The sequence below is a fragment of the Somniosus microcephalus genome, chromosome 15, assembly GCF_052327205.1.
Source record: "Somniosus microcephalus isolate GS21.2 chromosome 15, FLI_Smic_1.0, whole genome shotgun sequence".
NCBI classification, from domain to species: Eukaryota; Metazoa; Chordata; class Chondrichthyes; order Squaliformes; family Somniosidae; genus Somniosus; species Somniosus microcephalus.
The window spans coordinates 6,702,419-6,724,874 of NC_141001.1; the positions used below are offsets into that span (position 1 = coordinate 6,702,419).

The window sequence follows — 22,456 nt, forward strand, 5'->3', positions numbered from 1 at the left end:
ACCCAGACACACACCGCACCCCCCGACCCAGACACACACCGCACCCCCCGACCCAGACACACACCGCACCCCCCCGCCCCAGACACACACCGCACCCCCCGACCCAGACACACACCGCACCCCCCCCACCCTCCGACCCAGACACACACCGCACCCCCCGACCCAGACACACACCGCACCCCCCCCACCCTCCGACCCAGACACACACCGCACCCCCCGACCCAGACACACACCGCACCCCCCGACCCAGACACACACCGCACCCCCCGACCCAGCCACACACCGCACCCCCCGACCCAGACACACACCGCACCCCCCCGACCCAGACACACACCGCACCCCCCGACCCAGACACACACCGCACCCCCCCCACCCTCCAACCCAGACACACACCGCACCCCCCGACCCAAACACACACCGCACACCCCGACCCAAACACACACCGCACCCCCCGACCCAGACACACACCGCACCCCCCGACCCAGACACACACCCCACCCCCCGACCCAGACACACACCGCACCCCCCGACCCAGACACACACCGCACCCCCCGACCCAGACACACACCGCACCCCCCGACCCAGACACACACCGCACCCCCCGACCCAGACACACACCGCACCCCCCGACCCAGACACACACCGCACCCCCCCCACCCTCCGACCCAGACACACACAGCACACCCCCAGCCCCGACCCAGACACACACAGCACGCCCCCACATCCGACCCAGACACAAACCGCACCCCCCATACCCCAGACACACACCGCACCCCCCCACCCCGACGCACTCCTCAAACACCCACCCCCCCCAGACACACACCTCACACCCCCCGACCCAGACACACACCGCACCCCCCCCCCCCACCCCCCCCGACACAGACACACACCGCACCCCCACATTCCCCTCGGCCCGGACACACACCACCCTTCCCCTCGAAGCGGACACTATCCGAGTGCGGCATGGTTAGGCTGCCCTACTCACCATTGCGTAATAATTGCTGTTCACCATGATTGGCCCACGTCCTCGGAGGTAGACGTACTCCTCCCACCAGTCACTGACCTGTGTGTTAGACCAGAGTCAAACCAGGCAACTCCGACACATCGACGATCAACACTTCAAACTGCACCCGACCCCGGGGGTGTACGATAGTTCCACAGACACTGACCACCCCCGGTGACTCACCCCTGACCCCGGGGGGTGCAGTACAGTTCTGCAGACACTGACCATCCTCAGGTACCTTACCCATGACCCCTGCTTCACAGCGGGCTGACTGATAAGGGGGGGGGGGGGGGGGGGGTGCGCGCGGACAGTTCCGCAGAAACCCAAGTGGCCATTCTTCAGATCTGGACATAAAATCCAATTGCGGCTATCCAGCAACAGGAGGCAGCATAGCCAAGTTGGACCCGATCAACAGGTGGCATCGACACATGTAGGGGACCAGGATTGAGTCTCCAGCCCAAGGGCAATTACAATGTCGTTTAGTTTTAAAGTTGAATATTCTCTTTAAGCCCACATCTGTCTAATAAAACAAAGGATTCATTCTACATAATGTATAGAAACAGTGCGGGGAGTGGGGGGGGGGGGGGGGGAAGAGAGAGAAAGAGAGAGAAAAGAAAAAGGTAGAGAAAATGTGGCGAAAGAATGAGTGTGAGCGAGAATGGTGAAAGAGTAGGGGAGTTTCCTCAGCTCCTGGGAGGGGCATTAATGGTTGAGCAGCTCCCGTCATAGCTGCAGTCTCGACAGTCAGCCCCACTGTCCAGTATGGCCATTCACACCTCAGGCTCCTTCAGTGGGAGGCCATCCCTGTCCACTCCATGCATTCTCTCTGGTTAGTGAGAAGGTGCTCCAAGTCCAGGAGGGGGAGGGGGGTTGTGACTCCAGCCCTCCCGTGTACGGAGCTCCACCTAGAGGCTGGCGGAGGGTCTGCACAGCACAGAGAGCCCCGCGAGCAGACAGTCACCCGGTTACTGCACCAGGGCGAATTTAAATCAAGCAAATCTGACCCTCACAGCCACAGTCGTCTTCACAACACCATGAGTTTACTCACATAGTTGGTGGCCCACCAGGATTTGAGTTTGAGATACCACTGAAGCCTTGGTCCCACCTTCAGTTCAAAGTCTTGAGCCAGAGCCTGCATTCGCTTGAACTGCTCCTCATCCAGAAGTGGCTGCACAGACTCCAGGTACTAGAGGGAGCAAAAAACATTGAATCGCACTGTCCCCCATTCACGCCACTGGTGCACAATCCAATCCAGTGTGACACAGATTCACGTGTCTGTCTGCTGAATATTTCTCTGGTTCTGTAGCTGGAATCAGTTTTGGATTACTCTCGCAAAGAGCTAGAACAGGCCAAATGGCCTTCTGCTGAGCTGTAAACTTCGGTGATATCAAGCGACAGTCAGGGGATGAGCTGCGTGGCAGCTCAAGGTGATAACAGCTATCTGGGCACCTGACCTCAACAAGCCAAATTAAACTCAGACAGCTAACGAGCAGGTAGAGTACGTGAGGTGGAATACACTCCCACCCGCAAACATTCAGCTGGTTAATATTTAATCAGTAACACAGGTAGGGGGTGCCTCACAGCGAAGGTCAACACTAGGCACGGATAATTATTCACAGTACTGAGTATAGGACAAAGAGAAGGGCTGGGGCTCAGTGAACAATGATTCAAAACATCAGCTCTCTCAGCTTCATGGGACAGAGCAGAGGGAGCTCGAAGGGCAGGTACAGTACGGTTTAGATACAGAGTAAAGCTCCCTCTACACTGTCCCATCAAACACTCCCAGGGCAGGTACAGTACGGTTTAGATACAGAGTAAAGCTCCCTCTACACTGTCCCATCAAACACTCCCAGGGCAGGTACAGCACGGGTTAGATACAGAGTAAAGCTCCCTCTACACTGTCCCATCAAACACTCCCAGGGCAGGTACAGCACGGGTTAGATACAGAGTAAAGCTCCCTCTACACTGTCCCATCAAACACTCCCAGGGCAGGTACAGCACTGGTTCGATACAGAGTAAAGCTCCCTCTACACTGTCCCATCAAACACTCCCAGGGCAGGTACAGTACGGGTTAGATACTGAGTAAAGCTCCCTCTACACTGTCCCATCAAACACTCCCAGGGCAGGTACAGCACGGGTTAGATACAGAGTAAAGCTCCCTCTACACTGTCCCATCAAACACTCCCAGGGCAGGTACAGCACGGGTTAGATACAGAATAAAGCTCCCTCTACACTGTCCCATCAAACACTCCCAGAGCAGGTACAGCACGGGTTAGATACTGAGTAAAGCTCCCTCTACACTGTCCCATCAAACACTCCCAGGGCAGGTACAGCACGGGTTAGATACAGAGTAAAGCTCCCTATCACTGCCCCTTTTGTATACAGCGAGCAAAGTGTGAGCTTCGGAGTCAAGATACAGGAAGGCTGATCCCTCCAGAACATTCCACGGTAGATGAGAGTTGAGTCAGGATCTCGCTTGTCCAGTGACTTCTGTCTGTGAGGGGCTCAAACAAGCTCCTGGTACAGATCGTCATTTAGAGGTCTTGGCGTTTACCGAACATCAGAACTGCAGCGTTGAACACTACCGACAAAGAATGTGTTGCCTAGCAATTCCTCCCTCCTTGTGCCTCCCTGCAGAGCGGCCCCAGGGTCCCACGTACCCTTCTCATCGTGTCCTTCACGGCCGGCACTGGTAATCGGGGGAGCGATGTCTGGAAACTGAACGTCAGCGGCTTGGGGCCAGAGAAGATCTTCACCATCAACTGCAAAAGAACAAATGTTCAGAAATAAGCAGAAGGACGCTCAACATAGAGACCCACACCCAAACCCAACAGAGAGACCCGCGCCCAAACCCAACCCAACACAACAGAGAGACCCGCACCCAAACCCAACCCAACACAACAGAGAGACCCGCACCCAAACCCAACCCAACACAACAGAGAGACCCGCACCCAAACCCAACAGAGAGACCCGCACCCAAACCCAACCCAACACAACAGAGAGACCCGCACCCAAACCCAACACAACAGAGACCCGCACCCAAACCCAACCCAACGACCCGCACCCAACCCAACACAACAGAGAGACCCGCACCCAAACCCAACACAACAGAGAGACCCGCACCCAAACCCAACACAACAGAGAGACCCGCACCCAAACCAACACAACAGAGAGACCCGCACCCAAACCCAACACAACACGAGAGACCCGCACCCAAACCCAACACAACAGAGAGACCCGCACCCAAACCCAACACAACAGAGACCCGCACCCAAACCCAACCCAACACAACAGAGAGACCCACACCCAAACCCAACACAACAGAGAGACCCGCACCCAAACCCAGCCCAACAGAGACCCGCACCCAAACCCAACACAACACGAGAGACCCGCACCCAAACCCAACACAACAGAGCGACCCGCACCCAAACCCAACACAACAGAGAGACCCGCACCCAAACCCAACACAACGACCCGCACCCAAACCCAACACAAGAGAGACCCGCACCCAAACCCAACACAACAGAGAGAGAGACCTGCACCCAAACCCAACACAACAGAGAGACCCGCACCCAAACCTAACACAACAGAGACCCGCACCCAAACCCAACACAACAGAGAGACCCGCACCCAAACCCAACACAACAGAGGCCCGCACCCAAACCCAACACAACAGAAAGAGAGACCCGCACCCAAACCCAACAAAACAGGGAGACCCGCACCCAAACCCAACACAACAGAGACCCGCACCCAAACCCAACACAACAGGGAGACCCGCACCCAAACCCAACACGAGAGACCCGCACCCAAACCCAGCACAACAGAGACCCGCACCCAAACCCAAAACAGAGACCCACACCCAAACCCAACACAACAGAGAGACCCGCACCCAAACCCAACAGAGAGACCCGCACCCAAACCCAACACAAGAGACCCGCAGCCAAACCCAACACAACAGAGACCCGCACCCAAACCCAACACGACAGAGAGACCCGCACCCAAACCCAACACGACAGAGAGACCCGCACCCAAACCCAACACAAGAGAGAGAGAGACCCGCACCCAAACCCAACACAACAGAGAGACCCGCACCCAAACCCAAAACAGGGAGACCCGCACCCAAACCCAACACGAGAGACCCGCACCCAAACCCAACACAACAGAGACCCGCACCCAAACCCAACACAACAGAGACCCGCACCCAAACCCAACACAACAGAGACCCGCACCCAAACCCAACACAACAGAGACCCGCACCCAAACCCTACACAACAGGGAGACCCGCACCCAAACCCAACACAACAGAGAGACCCGCACCCAAACCCAACACGAGAGAGAGACCCGCACCCAAACCCAACACAACAGAGAGACCCGCACCCAAACCCAACACAACGACCCGCGCCCAAACCCAACACAACAGAGAGGCCCGCACCCAAACCCAACACAACAGAGAGAGAGACCCGCACCCAAACCCAACACAACAGGGAGACCCGCACCCAAACCCAACACAACAGAGACCCGCACCCAAACCCAACACAACAGGGAGACCCGCACCCAAACCCAACACAACAGAGAGACCCGCACCCAAACCCAACACAACAGAAAGAGAGACCCGCACCCAAACCCAACACAACAGGGAGACCCGCACCCAAACCTAACACAAGAGAGACCCGCACCCAAACCCAACACAACAGAGACCCGCACCCAAACCCAACACAACAGAGAGACCCGCACCCAAACCCAACACAACAGAGACCTGCACCGAAACCCAACACAGCAGAGACCCGCACCCAAACCCAACACAACAGAGACCCGCACCCAAACCCAACACAACAGAGACCCGCACCCAAACCCAACACAACAGAGAGAGACCCGCACCCAAAACAACGACCCGCACCCAAACCCAACACAACAGAGAGACCCGCACCCAAACCCAACACAACAGGGAGACCCGCACCCAAACCCAACACGAGAGAGAGACCAGCACCCAAACCCAACACGAGAGAGAGACCCGCACCCAAACCCAACACAACAGAGAGACCCGCACCCAAACCCAACAGAGACCCGCAGCCAAACCCAACACGACAGAGAGACCCGCACCCAAACCCAACACGACAGAGACCCGCACCCAAACCCAACACAACAGAGAGACCCGCACCCAAACCCAACACAACAGAGAGACCCGCACCCAAACCCAACACAACAGGGAGACCCGCACCCAAACCCAACACGAGAGACCCGTACCCAAACCCAACACAACAGAGACCCGCACCCAAACCCAACACAACACAGACCCGCACCCAAACCCAACACAAGAGAGACCCGCACCCAAACCCAACACAACAGGGAGACCCGCACCCAAACCCTACACAACAGGGAGACCCGCACCCAAACCCAACACAACAGAGAGACCCGCACCCAAACCCAACACGAGAGAGACCCGCACCCAAACCCAACACAACAGAGAGACCCGCACCCAAACCCAACACAACGACCAGCACCGAAACCCAACACAACAAAGAGAGAGGCCCGCACCCAAACCCAACACAACAGAGAGAGAGACCCGCACACAAACCCAACACAACAGAGAGAGAGACCCGCACCCAAACCCAACACAACAGGGAGACCCGCACCCAAACCCAACACAACAGGGAGACCCGCACCCAAACCCAACACAACAGAGACCCGCACCCAAACCCAACACAACAGAAAGAGACCCGCACCCAAACCCAACACAACAGAGACCCGCACCCAAACCCAACACAACAGGGAGACCCGCGCCCAAACCCAACACGAGAGACCCGCACCCAAACCCAACACAACAGGGAGACCCGCACCCAAACCCAACACAACAGAGAGACCCGCACCCAAACCCAACACAACAGAGAGACCCGCACCCAAACCCAACAAAGACCCGCACCCAAACCCAACACAACAGAGAGACCCGCACCCAAACCCAACACAACAGAGAGACCCGCACCCAAACCGAACACAACAAAGAGACCCGCACCCAAACCCAACACAACAGAGACCCGCACCCAAACCCAACACAACAGGGAGACCCGCACCCAAACCCAACACAACAGGGAGACCCGCACCCAAACCCAACACAACAGGGAGACCCGCACCCAAACCCAACACAACAGAGAGACCCGCAGCCAAACCCAACACGAGAGGGAGACCCGCACCCAAACCCAACACAACAGAGAGACCCGCACCCAAACCCAACACAACAGAGACCCGCACCCAAACCCAACACAACAGGGAGACCCGCACCCAAACCCAACACAACAGGGAGACCCACACCCAAACCCAACACAACAGGGAGACCCACACCCAAACCCAACACGAGAGGGAGACCCGCACCCAAACCCAACACAACAGAGAGACCCGCACCCAAACCAAACACAACAGAGACCCGCACCCAAACCCAACACAACAGGGAGACCCGCACCCAAACCCAACACAACAGGGAGACCCACACCCAAACCCAACAGAGAGAGACCCGCACCCAAACCCAACACAACAGAGAGACCCGCACCCAAACCCAACACAACAAAGACCCGCACCCAAACCCAACACAACAGAGGGACCCGCACCCAAACCCAACACAACAGAGAGACCCACACCCAAACCCAACACAACAGAGAGACCCGCACCCAAACCCAACACGAGAGACCCGCACCCAAACACAAAACAGAGACCCGCACCCAAACCCAACACAACAGAGAGACCCACACCCAAACCCAACACAAGAGAGACCCGCACCCAAACCCAACACGAGAGAGAGACCCGCACCCAAACCCAACACAACAGAGAGACCCGCACCCAAACCCAACACAACAGAGAGACCCGCACCCAAACCCAACACAACAGGGAGACCCGCACCCAAACCCAACACAACAGGGAGACCCGCACCCAAACCCAACACAACAGAGAGACCCGCAGCCAAACCCAACACAACAGAGAGACCCACACCCAAACCCAACACAACAAAGACCCGCACCCAAACCCAACACGAGAGAGAGACCCGCACCCAAACCCAACACAACAGAGAGACCCGCACCCAAACCCAACACAACAGGGAGACCCGCACCCAAACCCAACACAACAGGGAGACCCGCACCCAAACCCAACACAACAGAGAGACCCGCAGCCAAACCCAACACAACAGAGAGACCCGCACCCAAACCCAACACGAGAGGGAGACCCGCACCCAAACCCAACACAACAGAGAGACCCGCACCCAAACCCAACACAACAGAGAGACCCGCACCCAAACCCAACACAACAGAGAGACCCGCACCCAAACCCAACACAACAGGGAGACCCGCACCCAAACCCAACACAACAGAGAGAGACCCGCACCCAAACCCAACACAACAGGGAGACCCACACCCAAACCCAACAGAGAGAGACCCGCACCCAAACCCAACACAACAGAGAGAGACCCGCACCCAAACCCAACACGACAGAGAGACCCGCACCCAAGCCCAACACAACAGAGACCCGCAACCAAACCCAACACAACAGAGAGCCCCCCACCCAAACCCAACAACAGGGAGACCCGCACCCAAACCCAATACAACAGGGAGACCCGCACCCAAACCCAACACGAGAGGGAGACCCGCACCCAAACCCAACACAACAGAGAGACCCGCACCCAAACCCAACACAACAGAGAGACCCGCACCCAAACCCAACACAACAGAGAGACCCGCACCCAAACCCAACACAACAGGGAGACCCGCACCCAAACCCAACACAACAGAGAGAGACCCGCACCCAAACCCAACACAACAGGGAGACCCACACCCAAACCCAACAGAGAGAGACCCGCACCCAAACCCAACACAACAGAGAGAGACCCGCACCCAAACCCAACACGACAGAGAGACCCGCACCCAAGCCCAACACAACAGAGACCCGCAACCAAACCCAACACAACAGAGAGCCCCCCACCCAAACCCAACAACAGGGAGACCCGCACCCAAACCCAATACAACAGGGAGACCCGCACCCAAACCCAACACAACAGGGAGACCCGCACCCAAACCCAACACAACAGAGAGAGACCCGCACCCAAACACAACACAACAGAGAGAGAGAGACCCGCACCCAAACCCAACACGACAGAGAGACCCGCACCCAAACCCAACACAAGAGACCCGCACCCAAACCCAACACAACAGAGAGACCCACACCCAAACCCAACACAACAGAGAGACCCACACCCAAACCCAACGCAACAGAGAGACCCGCACCCAAACCCAACACGAGAGACCCGCACCCAAACACAAAACAACAGAGACCCGCACCCAAACCCAACACAACAGAGAGACCCACACCCAAACCCAACACAACAGAGAGACCCGCACCCAAACCCAACACGAGAGACCCGCACCCAAACACAAAACAGAGACCCGCACCCAAACCCAACACAACAGAGAGACCCGCACCCAAACCCAACACAAGAGAGACCCGCACCCAAACCCAACACAACAGGGAGACCCGCACCCAAACCCAACACAACAGGGAGACCCGCACCCAAACCCAACACAACAGAGAGACCCGCAGCCAAACCCAACACAACAGAGAGACCCACACCCAAACCCAACACAAGACCCGCACCCAAACCCAACACGAGAGAGAGACCCGCACCCAAACCCAACACAACAGTGAGACCCGCACCCAAACCCAACACAACAGAGAGACCCGCACCCAAACCCAACACAACAGGGAGACCCGCACCCAAACCCAACACAACAGGGAGACCCGCACCCAAACCCAACACAACAGAGAGACCCACACCCAAACCCAACACAACAAAGACCCGCACCCAAACCCAACACGAGAGAGAGACCCGCACCCAAACCCAACACAACAGAGAGACCCGCAGCCAAACCCAACACAACAGAGAGACCCACACCCAAACCCAACACAACAGAGAGACCCGCACCCAAACCCAACACAACAGGGAGACCCGCACCCAAACCCAACACAACAGGGAGACCCGCACCCAAACCCAACACAACAGAGAGACCCGCAGCCAAACCCAACACAACAGAGAGACCCACACCCAAACCCAACACAACAAAGACCCGCACCCAAACCCAACACGAGAGAGAGACCCGCACCCAAACCCAACACAACAGAGAGACCCGCACCCAAACCCAACACAACAGGGAGACCCGCACCCAAACCCAAAACAGGGAGAACCGCACCCAAACCCAACACAACAGAGAGACCCGCACCCAAACCCAACACAACAGAGAGACCCGCACCCAAACCCAACACGACAGAGAGACCCGCACCCAAACCCAACACGAGACCCGCACCCAAACCCAACACGACAGAGAGACCCGCACCCAAGCCCAACACAACAGAGAGCCCCCCACCCAAACCCAACACAACAGAGAGAGAGACCCGCACCCAAACCCAACACAACAGAGAGAGAGACCCGCACCCAAACCCAACACGACAGAGAGAGAGACCCGCACCCAAACCCAACACAAGAGAGAGAGAGACCCGCACCCAAACCCAACACAACAGGGAGACCCGCACCCAAACCCAACAGGGAGACCCGCACCCAAACCCAACACAACAGAGACCCGCACCCAAACCCAACACAACAGGGAGACCCGCACCCAAAGCCAACACAACAGGGAGACCCACACCCAAACCCAACACAACAGAGACCCGCACCCAAACCCAACACAACAGAGACCCGCACCCAAACCCAACACAAGAGAGACCCGCACCCAAACCCAACACAACAGGGAGACCCGCACCCAAACCCAACACAACAGAGACCCGCACCCAAACCCAACACAACAGAGACCCGCACCCAAACCCAACACAACAGAGGGACCCGCACCCAAACCCAACACAACAGAGAGACCCACACCCAAACCCAACACAACAGAGAGACCCGCACCCAAACCCAACACAACAAAGACCCGCACCCAAACCCAACACAACAGAGGGACCCGCACCCAAACCCAACACAACAGAGAGACCCACACCCAAACCCAACACAACAGAGAGACCCGCACCCAAACCCAACACGAGAGACCCGCACCCAAACACAAAACAGAGACCCGCACCCAAACCCAACACAACAGAGAGACCCGCACCCAAACCCAACACAAGAGAGACCCGCACCCAAACCCAACACAACAGAGAGACCCGCACCCAAACCCAACACAACAGAGAGACCCGCAGCCAAACCCAACACAACAGAGAGACCCACACCCAAACCCAACACAACAAAGACCCGCACCCAAACCCAACACGAGAGAGAGACCCGCACCCAAACCCAACACAACAGAGAGACCCGCACCCAAACCCAACACAACAGAGAGACCCGCACCCAAACCCAACACAACAGGGAGACCCGCACCCAAACCCAACACAACAGGCAGACCCGCACCCAAACCCAACACAACAGAGAGACCCGCAGCCAAACCCAACACAACAGAGAGACCCACACCCAAACCCAACACAACAAAGACCCGCACCCAAACCCAACACGAGAGAGAGACCCGCACCCAAACCCAACACAACAGAGAGACCCGCAGCCAAACCCAACACAACAGAGAGACCCACACCCAAACCCAACACAACAAAGACCCGCACCCAAACCCAACACGAGAGAGAGACCCGCACCCAAACCCAACACAACAGAGAGACCCGCACCCAAACCCAACACAACAGAGAGACCCGCACCCAAACCCAACACAACAGGGAGACCCGCACCCAAACCCAACACAACAGGGAGACCCGCACCCAAACCCAACACAACAGAGAGACCCGCAGCCAAACCCAACACAACAGAGAGACCCACACCCAAACCCAACACAACAAAGACCCGCACCCAAACCCAACACGAGAGAGAGACCCGCACCCAAACCCAACACAACAGAGAGACCCGCACCCAAACCCAACACAACAGGGAGACCCGCACCCAAACCCAACACAACAGGGAGACCCGCACCCAAACCCAACACAACAGAGAGACCCGCAGCCAAACCCAACACAACAGAGAGACCCGCACCCAAACCCAACACGAGAGGGAGACCCGCACCCAAACCCAACACAACAGAGAGACCCGCACCCAAACCCAACACAACAGAGAGACCCGCACCCAAACCCAACACAACAGAGAGACCCGCACCCAAACCCAACACAACAGGGAGACCCGCACCCAAACCCAACACAACAGAGAGAGACCCGCACCCAAACCCAACACAACAGAGAGACCCGCACCCAAACCCAACACAACAGGGAGACCCACACCCAAACCCAACAGAGAGAGACCCGCACCCAAACCCAACACAACAGAGAGACCCGCACCCAAACCCAACACGACAGAGAGACCCGCACCCAAGCCCAACACAACAGGGAGACCCGCACCCAAACCCAATACAACAGGGAGACCCGCACCCAAACCCAACACAACAGGGAGACCCGCACCCAAACCCAACACAACAGAGAGAGACCCGCACCCAAACCCAACACAACAGAAAGAGAGAGACCCGCACCCAAACCCAACACGACAGAGAGACCCGCACCCAAACCCAACACAACAGAGACCCACACCCAAACCCAACACAACAGAGAGACCCACACCCAAACCCAACGCAACAGAGAGACCCGCACCCAAACCCAACACGAGAGACCCGCACCCAAACACAAAACAACAGAGACCCGCACCCAAACCCAACACAACAGAGAGACCCGCACCCAAACCCAACACAACAGAGACCCGCACCCAAACCTAACACAACAGAGAGACCCGCACCCAAACCCAACACAAGAGAGACCTGCACCCAAACCCAACACAACAGAGACCCGCACCCAAACCCAACACAAGAGACCCGCACCGAAACCCAACACAACAGAGACCCGCACCCAAACCCAACACAACAGAGACCCGCACCCAAACCCAACACAACAGAGACCCGCACCCAAACCCAACACAACAGAGAGACCCGCACCCAAAACAGCGACCCGCACCCAAACCCAACACAACAGAGAGACCCGCACCCAAACCCAACACAACAGGGAGACCCGCACCCAAACCCAACACAACAGGGAGACCCGCACCCAAACCCAACACAACAGAGAGACCCGCACCCAATCCCAACACAACAAAGACCCGCACCCAAACCCAACACAACAGAGAGACCCGCACCCAAACCCAACACAACAGAGAGAGCTGCACCCAAATCCAACACGAGGGAGAGACCCGCACCCAAACCCAACACAAGAGAGAGACCCGCACCCAAACCCAACACAAGAGAGAGACCCGCACCCAAACCCAACACGAGAGAGAGACCCGCACCCAAACCCAACACAACAGAGAGACCTGCACCCAAACCCAACACAACAGGGAGACCCGCACCCAAACCCAACACAACAGAGAGACCCGCAGCCAAACCCAACACAACAGAGAGACCCGCACCCAAACCCAACACGAGAGAGAGACCCGCACCCAAACCCAACACAACAGAGAGACCCGCACCCAAACCCAACACAACAGAGACCCGCACCCAAACCCAACACGACAGAGAGACCCGCACCCAAACCCAACACGAGACCCGCACCCAAACCCAACACGACAGAGAGACCCGCACCAAAGCCCAACACAACAGAGAGCCCCCCACCCAAACCCAACACAACAGAGAGAGAGACCCGCACCCAAACCCAACACAACAGAGAGACCCGCACCCAAACCCAACACGACAGAGCGAGAGACCCGCACCCAAACCCAACACAAGAGAGAGAGAGACCCGCACCCAAACCCAACACAACAGGGAGACCCGCACCCAAACCCAACAGGCAGACCCGCACCCAAACCCAACACAACAGAGACCCGCACCCAAACCCAACACAACAGGGAGACCCGCACCCAAAGCCAACACAACAGAAAGAGAGACCCGCACCCAAACCCAACACAAGAGAGACCCGCACCCAAACCCAACACAAGAGAGACCCGCACCCAAACCCAACACAACAGAGAGACCCACACCCAAACCCAACACAACAGAGAGACCCGCACCCAAACCCAACACGAGAGACCCGCACCCAAACACAAAACAGAGACCCGCACCCAAACCCAACACAACAGAGAGACCCGCACCCAAACCCAACACAAGAGAGACCCGCACCCAAACCCAACACAACAGGGAGACCCGCACCCAAACCCAACACAACAGGGAGACCCGCACCCAAACCCAACACAACAGAGAGACCCGCAGCCAAACCCAACACAACAGAGAGACCCACACCCAAACCCAACACAACAAAGACCCGCACCCAAACCCAACACGAGAGAGAGACCCGCACCCAAACCCAACACAACAGAGAGACCCGCACCCAAACCCAACACAACAGAGAGACCCGCACCCAAACCCAACACAACAGGGAGACCCGCACCCAAACCCAACACAACAGGGAGACCCGCACCCAAACCCAACAGAGAGACCCGCAGCCAAACCCAACACAACAGAGAGACCCACACCCAAACCCAACACAACAAAGACCCGCACCCAAACCCAACACGAGAGAGAGACCCGCACCCAAACCCAACACAACAGAGAGACCCGCACCCAAACCCAACACAACAGGGAGACCCGCACCCAAACCCAACACAACAGGGAGACCCGCACCCAAACCCAACACAACAGAGACCCGCAGCCAAACCCAACACAACAGAGAGACCCGCACCCAAACCCAACACGAGAGGGAGACCCGCACCCAAACCCAACACAACAGAGAGACCCGCACCCAAACCCAACACAACAGAGAGACCCGCACCCAAACCCAACACGAGAGACCCGCACCCAAACCCAACACAACAGGGAGACCCGCACCCAAACCCAACACAACAGAGAGAGACCCGCACCCAAACCCAACACAACAGAGACCCGCACCCAAACCCAACACAACAGGGAGACCCACACCCAAACCCAACAGAGAGAGACCCGCACCCAAACCCAACACAACAGAGAGAGACCCGCACCCAAACCCAACACGACAGAGAGACCCGCACCCAAGCCCAACACAACAGAGCCCCCCACCCAAACCCAACACAACAGGGAGACCCGCACCCAAACCCAATACAACAGGGAGACCCGCACCCAAACCCAACACAACAGGGAGACCCGCACCCAAACCCAACACAACAGAGAGAGACCCGCACCCAAACCCAACACAACAGAGAGAGACCCGCACCCAAACCCAACACGACAGAGACCCGCACCCAAACCCAACACAAGAGACCCACACCCAAACCCAACACAACAGAGAGACCCACACCCAAACCCAACGCAACAGAGAGACCCGCACCCAAACCCAACACGAGAGACCCGCACCCAAACACAAAACAACAGAGACCCGCACCCAAACCCAACACAACAGAGAGACCCGCACCCAAACCCAACACAACAGAGACCCGCACCCAAACCCAACACAACAGAGAGACCCGCACCGAAACCCAACACAACAGAGACCCGCACCCAAACCCAACACAACAGAGACCCGCACCCAAACCCAACACAACAGAGACCCGCACCCAAACCCAACACAACAGAGAGACCCGCACCCAAAACAGCGACCCGCACCCAAACCCAACACAACAGAGAGACCCGCACCCAAACCCAACACAACAGGGAGACCCGCACCCAAACCCAACACAACAGGGAGACCCGCACCCAAACCCAACACAACAGAGAGACCCGCACCCAAACCCAACACAACAGGGAGACCCACACCCAAACCCAACAGAGAGAGACCCGCACCCAAACCCAACACAACAGAGAGACCCGCACCCAAACCCAACACAAGAGAGACCCGCACCCAAACCCAACACAACAGGGAGACCCGCACCCAAACCCAACACAACAGGGAGACCCGCACCCAAACCCAACACAACAGAGAGACCCGCAGCCAAACCCAACACAACAGAGAGACCCACACCCAAACCCAACACAACAAAGACCCGCACCCAAACCCAACACGAGAGAGAGACCCGCACCCAAACCCAACACAACAGAGAGACCCGCACCCAAACCCAACACAACAGAGAGACCCGCACCCAAACCCAACACAACAGGGAGACCCGCACCCAAACCCAACACAACAGGGAGACCCGCACCCAAACCCAACAGAGAGACCCGCAGCCAAACCCAACACGAGAGACCCACACCCAAACCCAACACAACAAAGACCCGCACCCAAACCCAACACGAGAGAGAGACCCGCACCCAAACCCAACACAACAGAGAGACCCGCACCCAAACCCAACACAACAGGGAGACCCGCACCCAAACCCAACACAACAGGGAGACCCGCACCCAAACCCAACACAACAGAGAGACCCGCAGCCAAACCCAACACAACAGAGAGACCCGCACCCAAACCCAACACGAGAGGGAGACCCGCACCCAAACCCAACACAACAGAGAGACCCGCACCCAAACCCAACACAACAGAGAGACCCGCACCCAAACCCAACACGAGAGACCCGCACCCAAACCCAACACAACAGGGAGACCCGCACCCAAACCCAACACAACAGAGAGAGACCCGCACCCAAACCCAACACAACAGAGAGACCCGCACCCAAACCCAACACAACAGGGAGACCCACACCCAAACCCAACAGAGAGAGACCCGCACCCAAACCCAACACAACAGAGAGAGACCCGCACCCAAACCCAACACGACAGAGAGACCCGCACCCAAGCCCAACACAACAGAGCCCCCCACCCAAACCCAACACAACAGGGAGACCCGCACCCAAACCCAATACAACAGGGAGACCCGCACCCAAACCCAACACAACAGGGAGACCCGCACCCAAACCCAACACAACAGAGAGAGACCCGCACCCAAACCCAACACAAGAGAGAGACCCGCACCCAAACCCAACACGACAGAGACCCGCACCCAAACCCAACACAAGAGACCCGCACCCAAACCCAACACAACAGAGAGACCCACACCCAAACCCAACACAACAGAGAGACCCACACCCAAACCCAACGCAACAGAGAGACCCGCACCCAAACCCAACACGAGAGACCCGCACCCAAACACAAAACAACAGAGACCCGCACCCAAACCCAACACAACAGAGAGACCCGCACCCAAACCCAACACAACAGAGACCCGCACCCAAACCCAACACAACAGAGAGACCCGCACCGAAACCCAACACAACAGAGACCCGCACCCAAACCCAACACAACAGAGACCCGCACCCAAACCCAACACAACAGAGACCCGCACCCAAACCCAACACAACAGAGAGACCCGCACCCAAAACAGCGACCCGCACCCAAACCCAACACAACAGAGAGACCCGCACCCAAACCCAACACAACAGGGAGACCCGCACCCAAACCCAACACAACAGGGAGACCCGCACCCAAACCCAACACAACAGAGAGACCCGCACCCAATCCCAACACAACAAAGACCCGCACCCAAACCCAACACAACAGAGAGACCCGCACCCAAACCCAACACAACAGAGAGAGCTGCACCCAAATCCAACACGAGGGAGAGACCCGCACCCAAACCCAACACGAGGGAGAGACCCGCACCCAAACCCAACACAAGAGAGAGACCCGCACCCAAACCCAACACAACAGAGAGACCCGCACCCAAACCCAACACGAGAGAGACCCGCACCCAAACCCAACACAACAGAGAGACCTGCACCCAAACCCAACACAACAGAGACCCGCACCCAAACCCAACACAACAGAGAGAGACCCGCACCCAAACCCAACACAACAGAGAGACCCGCACCCAAACCCAACACGACAGAGAGACCCGCACCCAAACCCAACACGAGACCCGCACCCAAACCCAACACGACAGAGAGACCCGCACCCAAGCCCAACACAACAGAGAGCCCCCCACCCAAACCCAACACAACAGAGAGAGAGACCCGCACCCAAACCCAACACGACAGAGAGAGAGACCCGCACCCAAACCCAACACAAGAGAGAGAGAGACCCGCACCCAAACCCAACACAACAGGGAGACCCGCACCCAAACCCAACAGGGAGACCCGCACCCAAACCCAACACAACAGAGACCCGCACCCAAACCCAACACAACAGGGAGACCCGCACCCAAAGCCAACACAACAGAAAGAGAGACCCGCACCCAAACCCAACACAAGAGAGACCCGCACCCAAACCCAACACAAGAGAGACCCACACCCAAACCCAACACAACAGGGAGACCCACACCCAAACCCAACACAACAGAGACCCGCACCCAAACCCAACACAACAGAGACCCGCACCCAAACCCAACACAAGAGAGACCCGCACCCAAACCCAACACAACAGGGAGACCCGCACCCAAACCCAACACAACAGAGACCCGCACCCAAACCCAACACAACAGAGACCCGCACCCAAACCCAACACAACAGGGAGACCCGCACCCAAACCCAACACAACAGAGACCCACACCCAAACCCAACACAACAGAGACCCGCACCCAAACCCAACACAACAGGGAGACCCGCACCCAAAGCCAACACAACAGAAAGAGAGACCCGCACCCAAACCCAACACAAGAAAGACCCGCACCCAAACCCAACACAAGAGAGACCCGCACCCAAACCCAACAGAGACCCACACCCAAACCCAACACAACAGAGAGACCCGCACCCAAGCCCAACACGAGAGACCCGCACCCAAACACAAAACAGAGACCCGCACCCAAACCCAACACAACAGAGAGACCCGCACCCAAACCCAACACAACAGAGACCCGCACCCAAACCCAACACAAGAGAGACCCGCACCCAAACCCAACACAACAGGGAGACCCGCACCCAAACCCAACAGAGACCCGCACCCAAACCCAACACAACAGAGACCCGCACCCAAACCCAACAGGGAGACCCGCACCCAAACCCAACACAACAGGGAGACCCGCACCCAAACCCAACACAACAGGGAGACCCGCACCCAAACCCAACACAACAGGGAGACCCGCACCCAATCCCAACACAACAGGGAGACCCGCACCCAAACCCAACACAACAGGGAGACCCGCACCCAAACCCAACACGACAGAGACCCGTACCCAAACCCAACACAACAGAGAGCCCCACATCCAAACCCAACACAACAGGGAGACCCGCACCCAAACCTAACACAACAGAGAGACCCGCACCCAAACCCAACACGAGACCCGCACCCAAACCCAACACAAGAGACCCGCACCCAAACCCAACACAACAGAGAGACCACAACAGAGCAAAATAAAGGAAAATCCTAAGATGTTTTATAAGTATATTAAGGGCAAGAGGATAACCAGGGAAAGGGTAGGGCCCATTAGGGACCAAAGTGGCAATCTGTGTGTAGAGCCAGAGGATGTAGGCGGGGTTTTAAATGAATTTTTTGCATCTGTATTCACTATGGAGAAAGACGATGCAGACATAGAAATCGGGCAAGGGGACTGTGACATACTTGAACATATTAGCATCGAGAGGGAGGAGGTGCTAGCGGTTTTAGCAGGCCAAAAAGTGGATAAATCCCCAGGCCCGGACGAGATGTATCCCAGGCTGCTGTGGGAGGCAAAGGAGGAGATTGCAGGGGCTCTGACACTAATTTTCAGAACCTCTCTGGCCACAGGGGATGTACCAGAGGACTGGAGAACAGCTAACGTAGTACCATTATTCAAGAAGGGTAGCAGGGATAAACCAGGGAATTACAGGCCAGTGAGTCTAACATCTGTGGTGGGGAAATTATTGGAAAAAATTCTGAGGGACAAAATTAATCTCCACTTGGAGAGGCAAGGATTAATCAGGGATAGTCAGCATGGCTTTGTCAAGGGTAAATCATGTCTGACAAATCTGATCGAATTTTTCGAGGGGGTGACTAGTGGGGTGGATGAGGGAAATGCTGTGGATGTGGTTTACATGGACTTCAGTAAAGCTTTTGACAAAGTCCCGCATAGGAGACTGGTTAAGAAGGTAAGAGCCCATGGGGTCCAGGGTGCCTTGGCGCGTTGGATCCTAAACTGGCTGAGTGGCAGGAGGCAGAGGGTGATGGTTGAAGGTTGCTTTTGTGACTGGAAGCCTGTGTCCAGTGGGGTACCTCAGGGATCGGTGCTGGGTCCCTTGTTGTTCGTGATCTACATAAATGATTTGGATGAGAATGTAAAAGGTATGATCAGTAAGTTCGCAGATGACACGAAAATTGGTGGGGTGGTAAATTGCGAGGAGGAAAGCCTCCGGCTACAGGACGATATAAACGGGTTGGTCAGATGGGCGGAAAAGTGGCAAATGGAATTTAACCCTGAAAAGTGCGAGGTGATGCATTTTGGACGGACAAATAAGGCAAGGGAATACACAATGAGTGGTAAGACCCTAGGAAGTACAGAGGGTCAGAGGGACCTTGGTGTACATGTACATAGATCCCTGAAGGCAGCGGAACAGGTAGATAAGGTGGTTAAAAAGGCATATGGGATACTTGCCTTCATTAGCCGAGGCATAGAATATAAGAGCAGGGAGGTTATGATGGAGCTGTACAAAACGCTGGTGAGGCCACAGCTGGAGTACTGTGTGCAGTTCTGGTCGCCTCACTATAGGAAGGATGTGATTGCTTTGGAGAGGGTGCAGAGAAGATTCACCAGGATGTTACCTGGGATGGAGCGCCTCAGCTATGAAGAAAGACTAGACAGGCTGGGGTTGTTTTCATTGGAGCAAAGAAGGCTGAGGGGGGACCTGATTGAGGTGTACAAAATGATGAGGGGCATAGATAGGGTAGATAAAGAGGAACTTTTCCCCTTAGTGGGGGGGTCAATAACAAGGGGGCATAGATTCAGGGTAAGGGGCAGGAGATTTAGAGGGGATTTGAGGAGGAACTTTTTCACCCAGAGGGTGGTTGGAATGTGGAACTCAATGCCTGAAAGGGTGGTAGAGGCAGGAACCCTCACAACATTCAAGAAGCATTTGGATGAGCACTTGAAATGCCTTTGCATACAAGGCTATGGACCAAATGCTGGAAAATGGGATTAGACTGGACAGGGATGGATGGGCGGCGCAGACACGATGGGCCGAAGGGCCTCTTTCTGTGCTGTAAAACTCTATGACTCTATGACCTGCACCCAAACCCAACACAACCGAGAGACCCACACCCAAACCCAACACAACCGAGAGACCCACACCCAAACCCAACACAACCGAGAGACCCACACCCAAACCCAACACAACCGAGAGACCCACACCCAAACCCAACACAACAGGGAGACCCGCACCCAAACCCAACACAACCGAGAGACCCGCACCCAAACCCAACACAACAGGGAGACCCGCACCCAAACAAGCGCTGCCATCCAACCCTGCTCTCAACCGCTTAGAAAAATATACCTGTGGCTTTTGGGTTTCTCTGATCACCATTAAAACCTTTACTTGAAGGACCATGCAAGCGAGGACAATATTTTCTCCTCCGTAGCATTTGTTTTGTGACTGGTACCCCTCCAAATGAGTTCAACATTTTTAACCAACATTCCTCAAAGCCCCTGGCCTCCTGCTCCAGGGCCCGCACTTCACTATTGGCTCGCTTCAGCACCCAGAGTCCTCTTTGGCTTCTGACAAGCAACGCTGAAGGCACTAAGATGGCACATGGTACATATCTGCGCCTTGGAGTCGGAGACACTGGGCAGGAGGCTGCCCTGGAGGAGAAATTATCAACCCGTTTGAACAGATAAAACCGGTTATTGTGCAGACATGGAGAAACTGCATCCCCTCCCTGCAGCTTCTGAAGGGTATTGATGACACCGGCCTCGAGAGGGGTCAGACTTACCATCCAGAGCCTGACGCTGGCGGGAGGTTTGCCGTGCTGAGTAAACATCCAGCCGTGGTAGGACAGCAGCAGCTTGAGCATTTGGCGCATGGTGAAGACCAGGAAGACCCACAGTCCCGTGCCAAAGAGCAACCCGCTCAGGATACTCTCGCTTTGATTGGACAGGTAACCACTGCCAGAGAAAAGAGAGATTGACGTCACAGCAAATGACACTCAGCACTTTACATCGGAATAACCAGCTGCCCGAGTAGTTTACCACGTACTTGGTAGGCAGATGGCCCCTGATTTTCTCGATCATTCCCAAGGAGGGATCGACCCGTGCGTACATCGTCGCGATCACTGCTACCACCACAAAGAGCCAGCTGGAAGGGCTGGCAGGGTAAACCCCGGTCAGAATACCATTCTGGAGAGAGAGAGAAAGAGAATAACTCACGACTCAGCAGAGGTTAACCACACTTCAAATAATCTCTCTCCCCACCGAACTTGCATTTATATAGCGCCTTTCTTGACCTCAGGACATCCCAAAGTGCTTTACAGCCAACGAAGTATTTGTGAAGTGGAGTCACTGTTGTGACGTAGGAAACGCGGCAGCCAATTTGCGCACAGC

General features: G+C 56.4%; 1 protein-coding gene across 1 annotated transcript; it reads right to left on the reverse strand.

The window, feature by feature from the left end:
- Nucleotides 1-952: 952 nt before the first annotated feature.
- Nucleotides 953-22,271, reverse strand: LOC147106523 (carnitine O-palmitoyltransferase 1, liver isoform-like). The gene is made up of 5 exons (XM_086007479.1): nucleotides 22,113-22,271; nucleotides 21,850-22,021; nucleotides 3,664-3,765; nucleotides 2,052-2,189; nucleotides 953-1,063 (listed from the first exon to the last, which is right to left on the reverse strand). Exons 1-5 carry the CDS (start codon nucleotides 22,175-22,177, stop codon nucleotides 968-970), a joined length of 573 nt encoding a protein of 190 aa, XP_085863605.1. The 5' UTR covers nucleotides 22,178-22,271; the 3' UTR covers nucleotides 953-967.
- Between the last annotated feature and the right edge of the window lie 185 nt (nucleotides 22,272-22,456).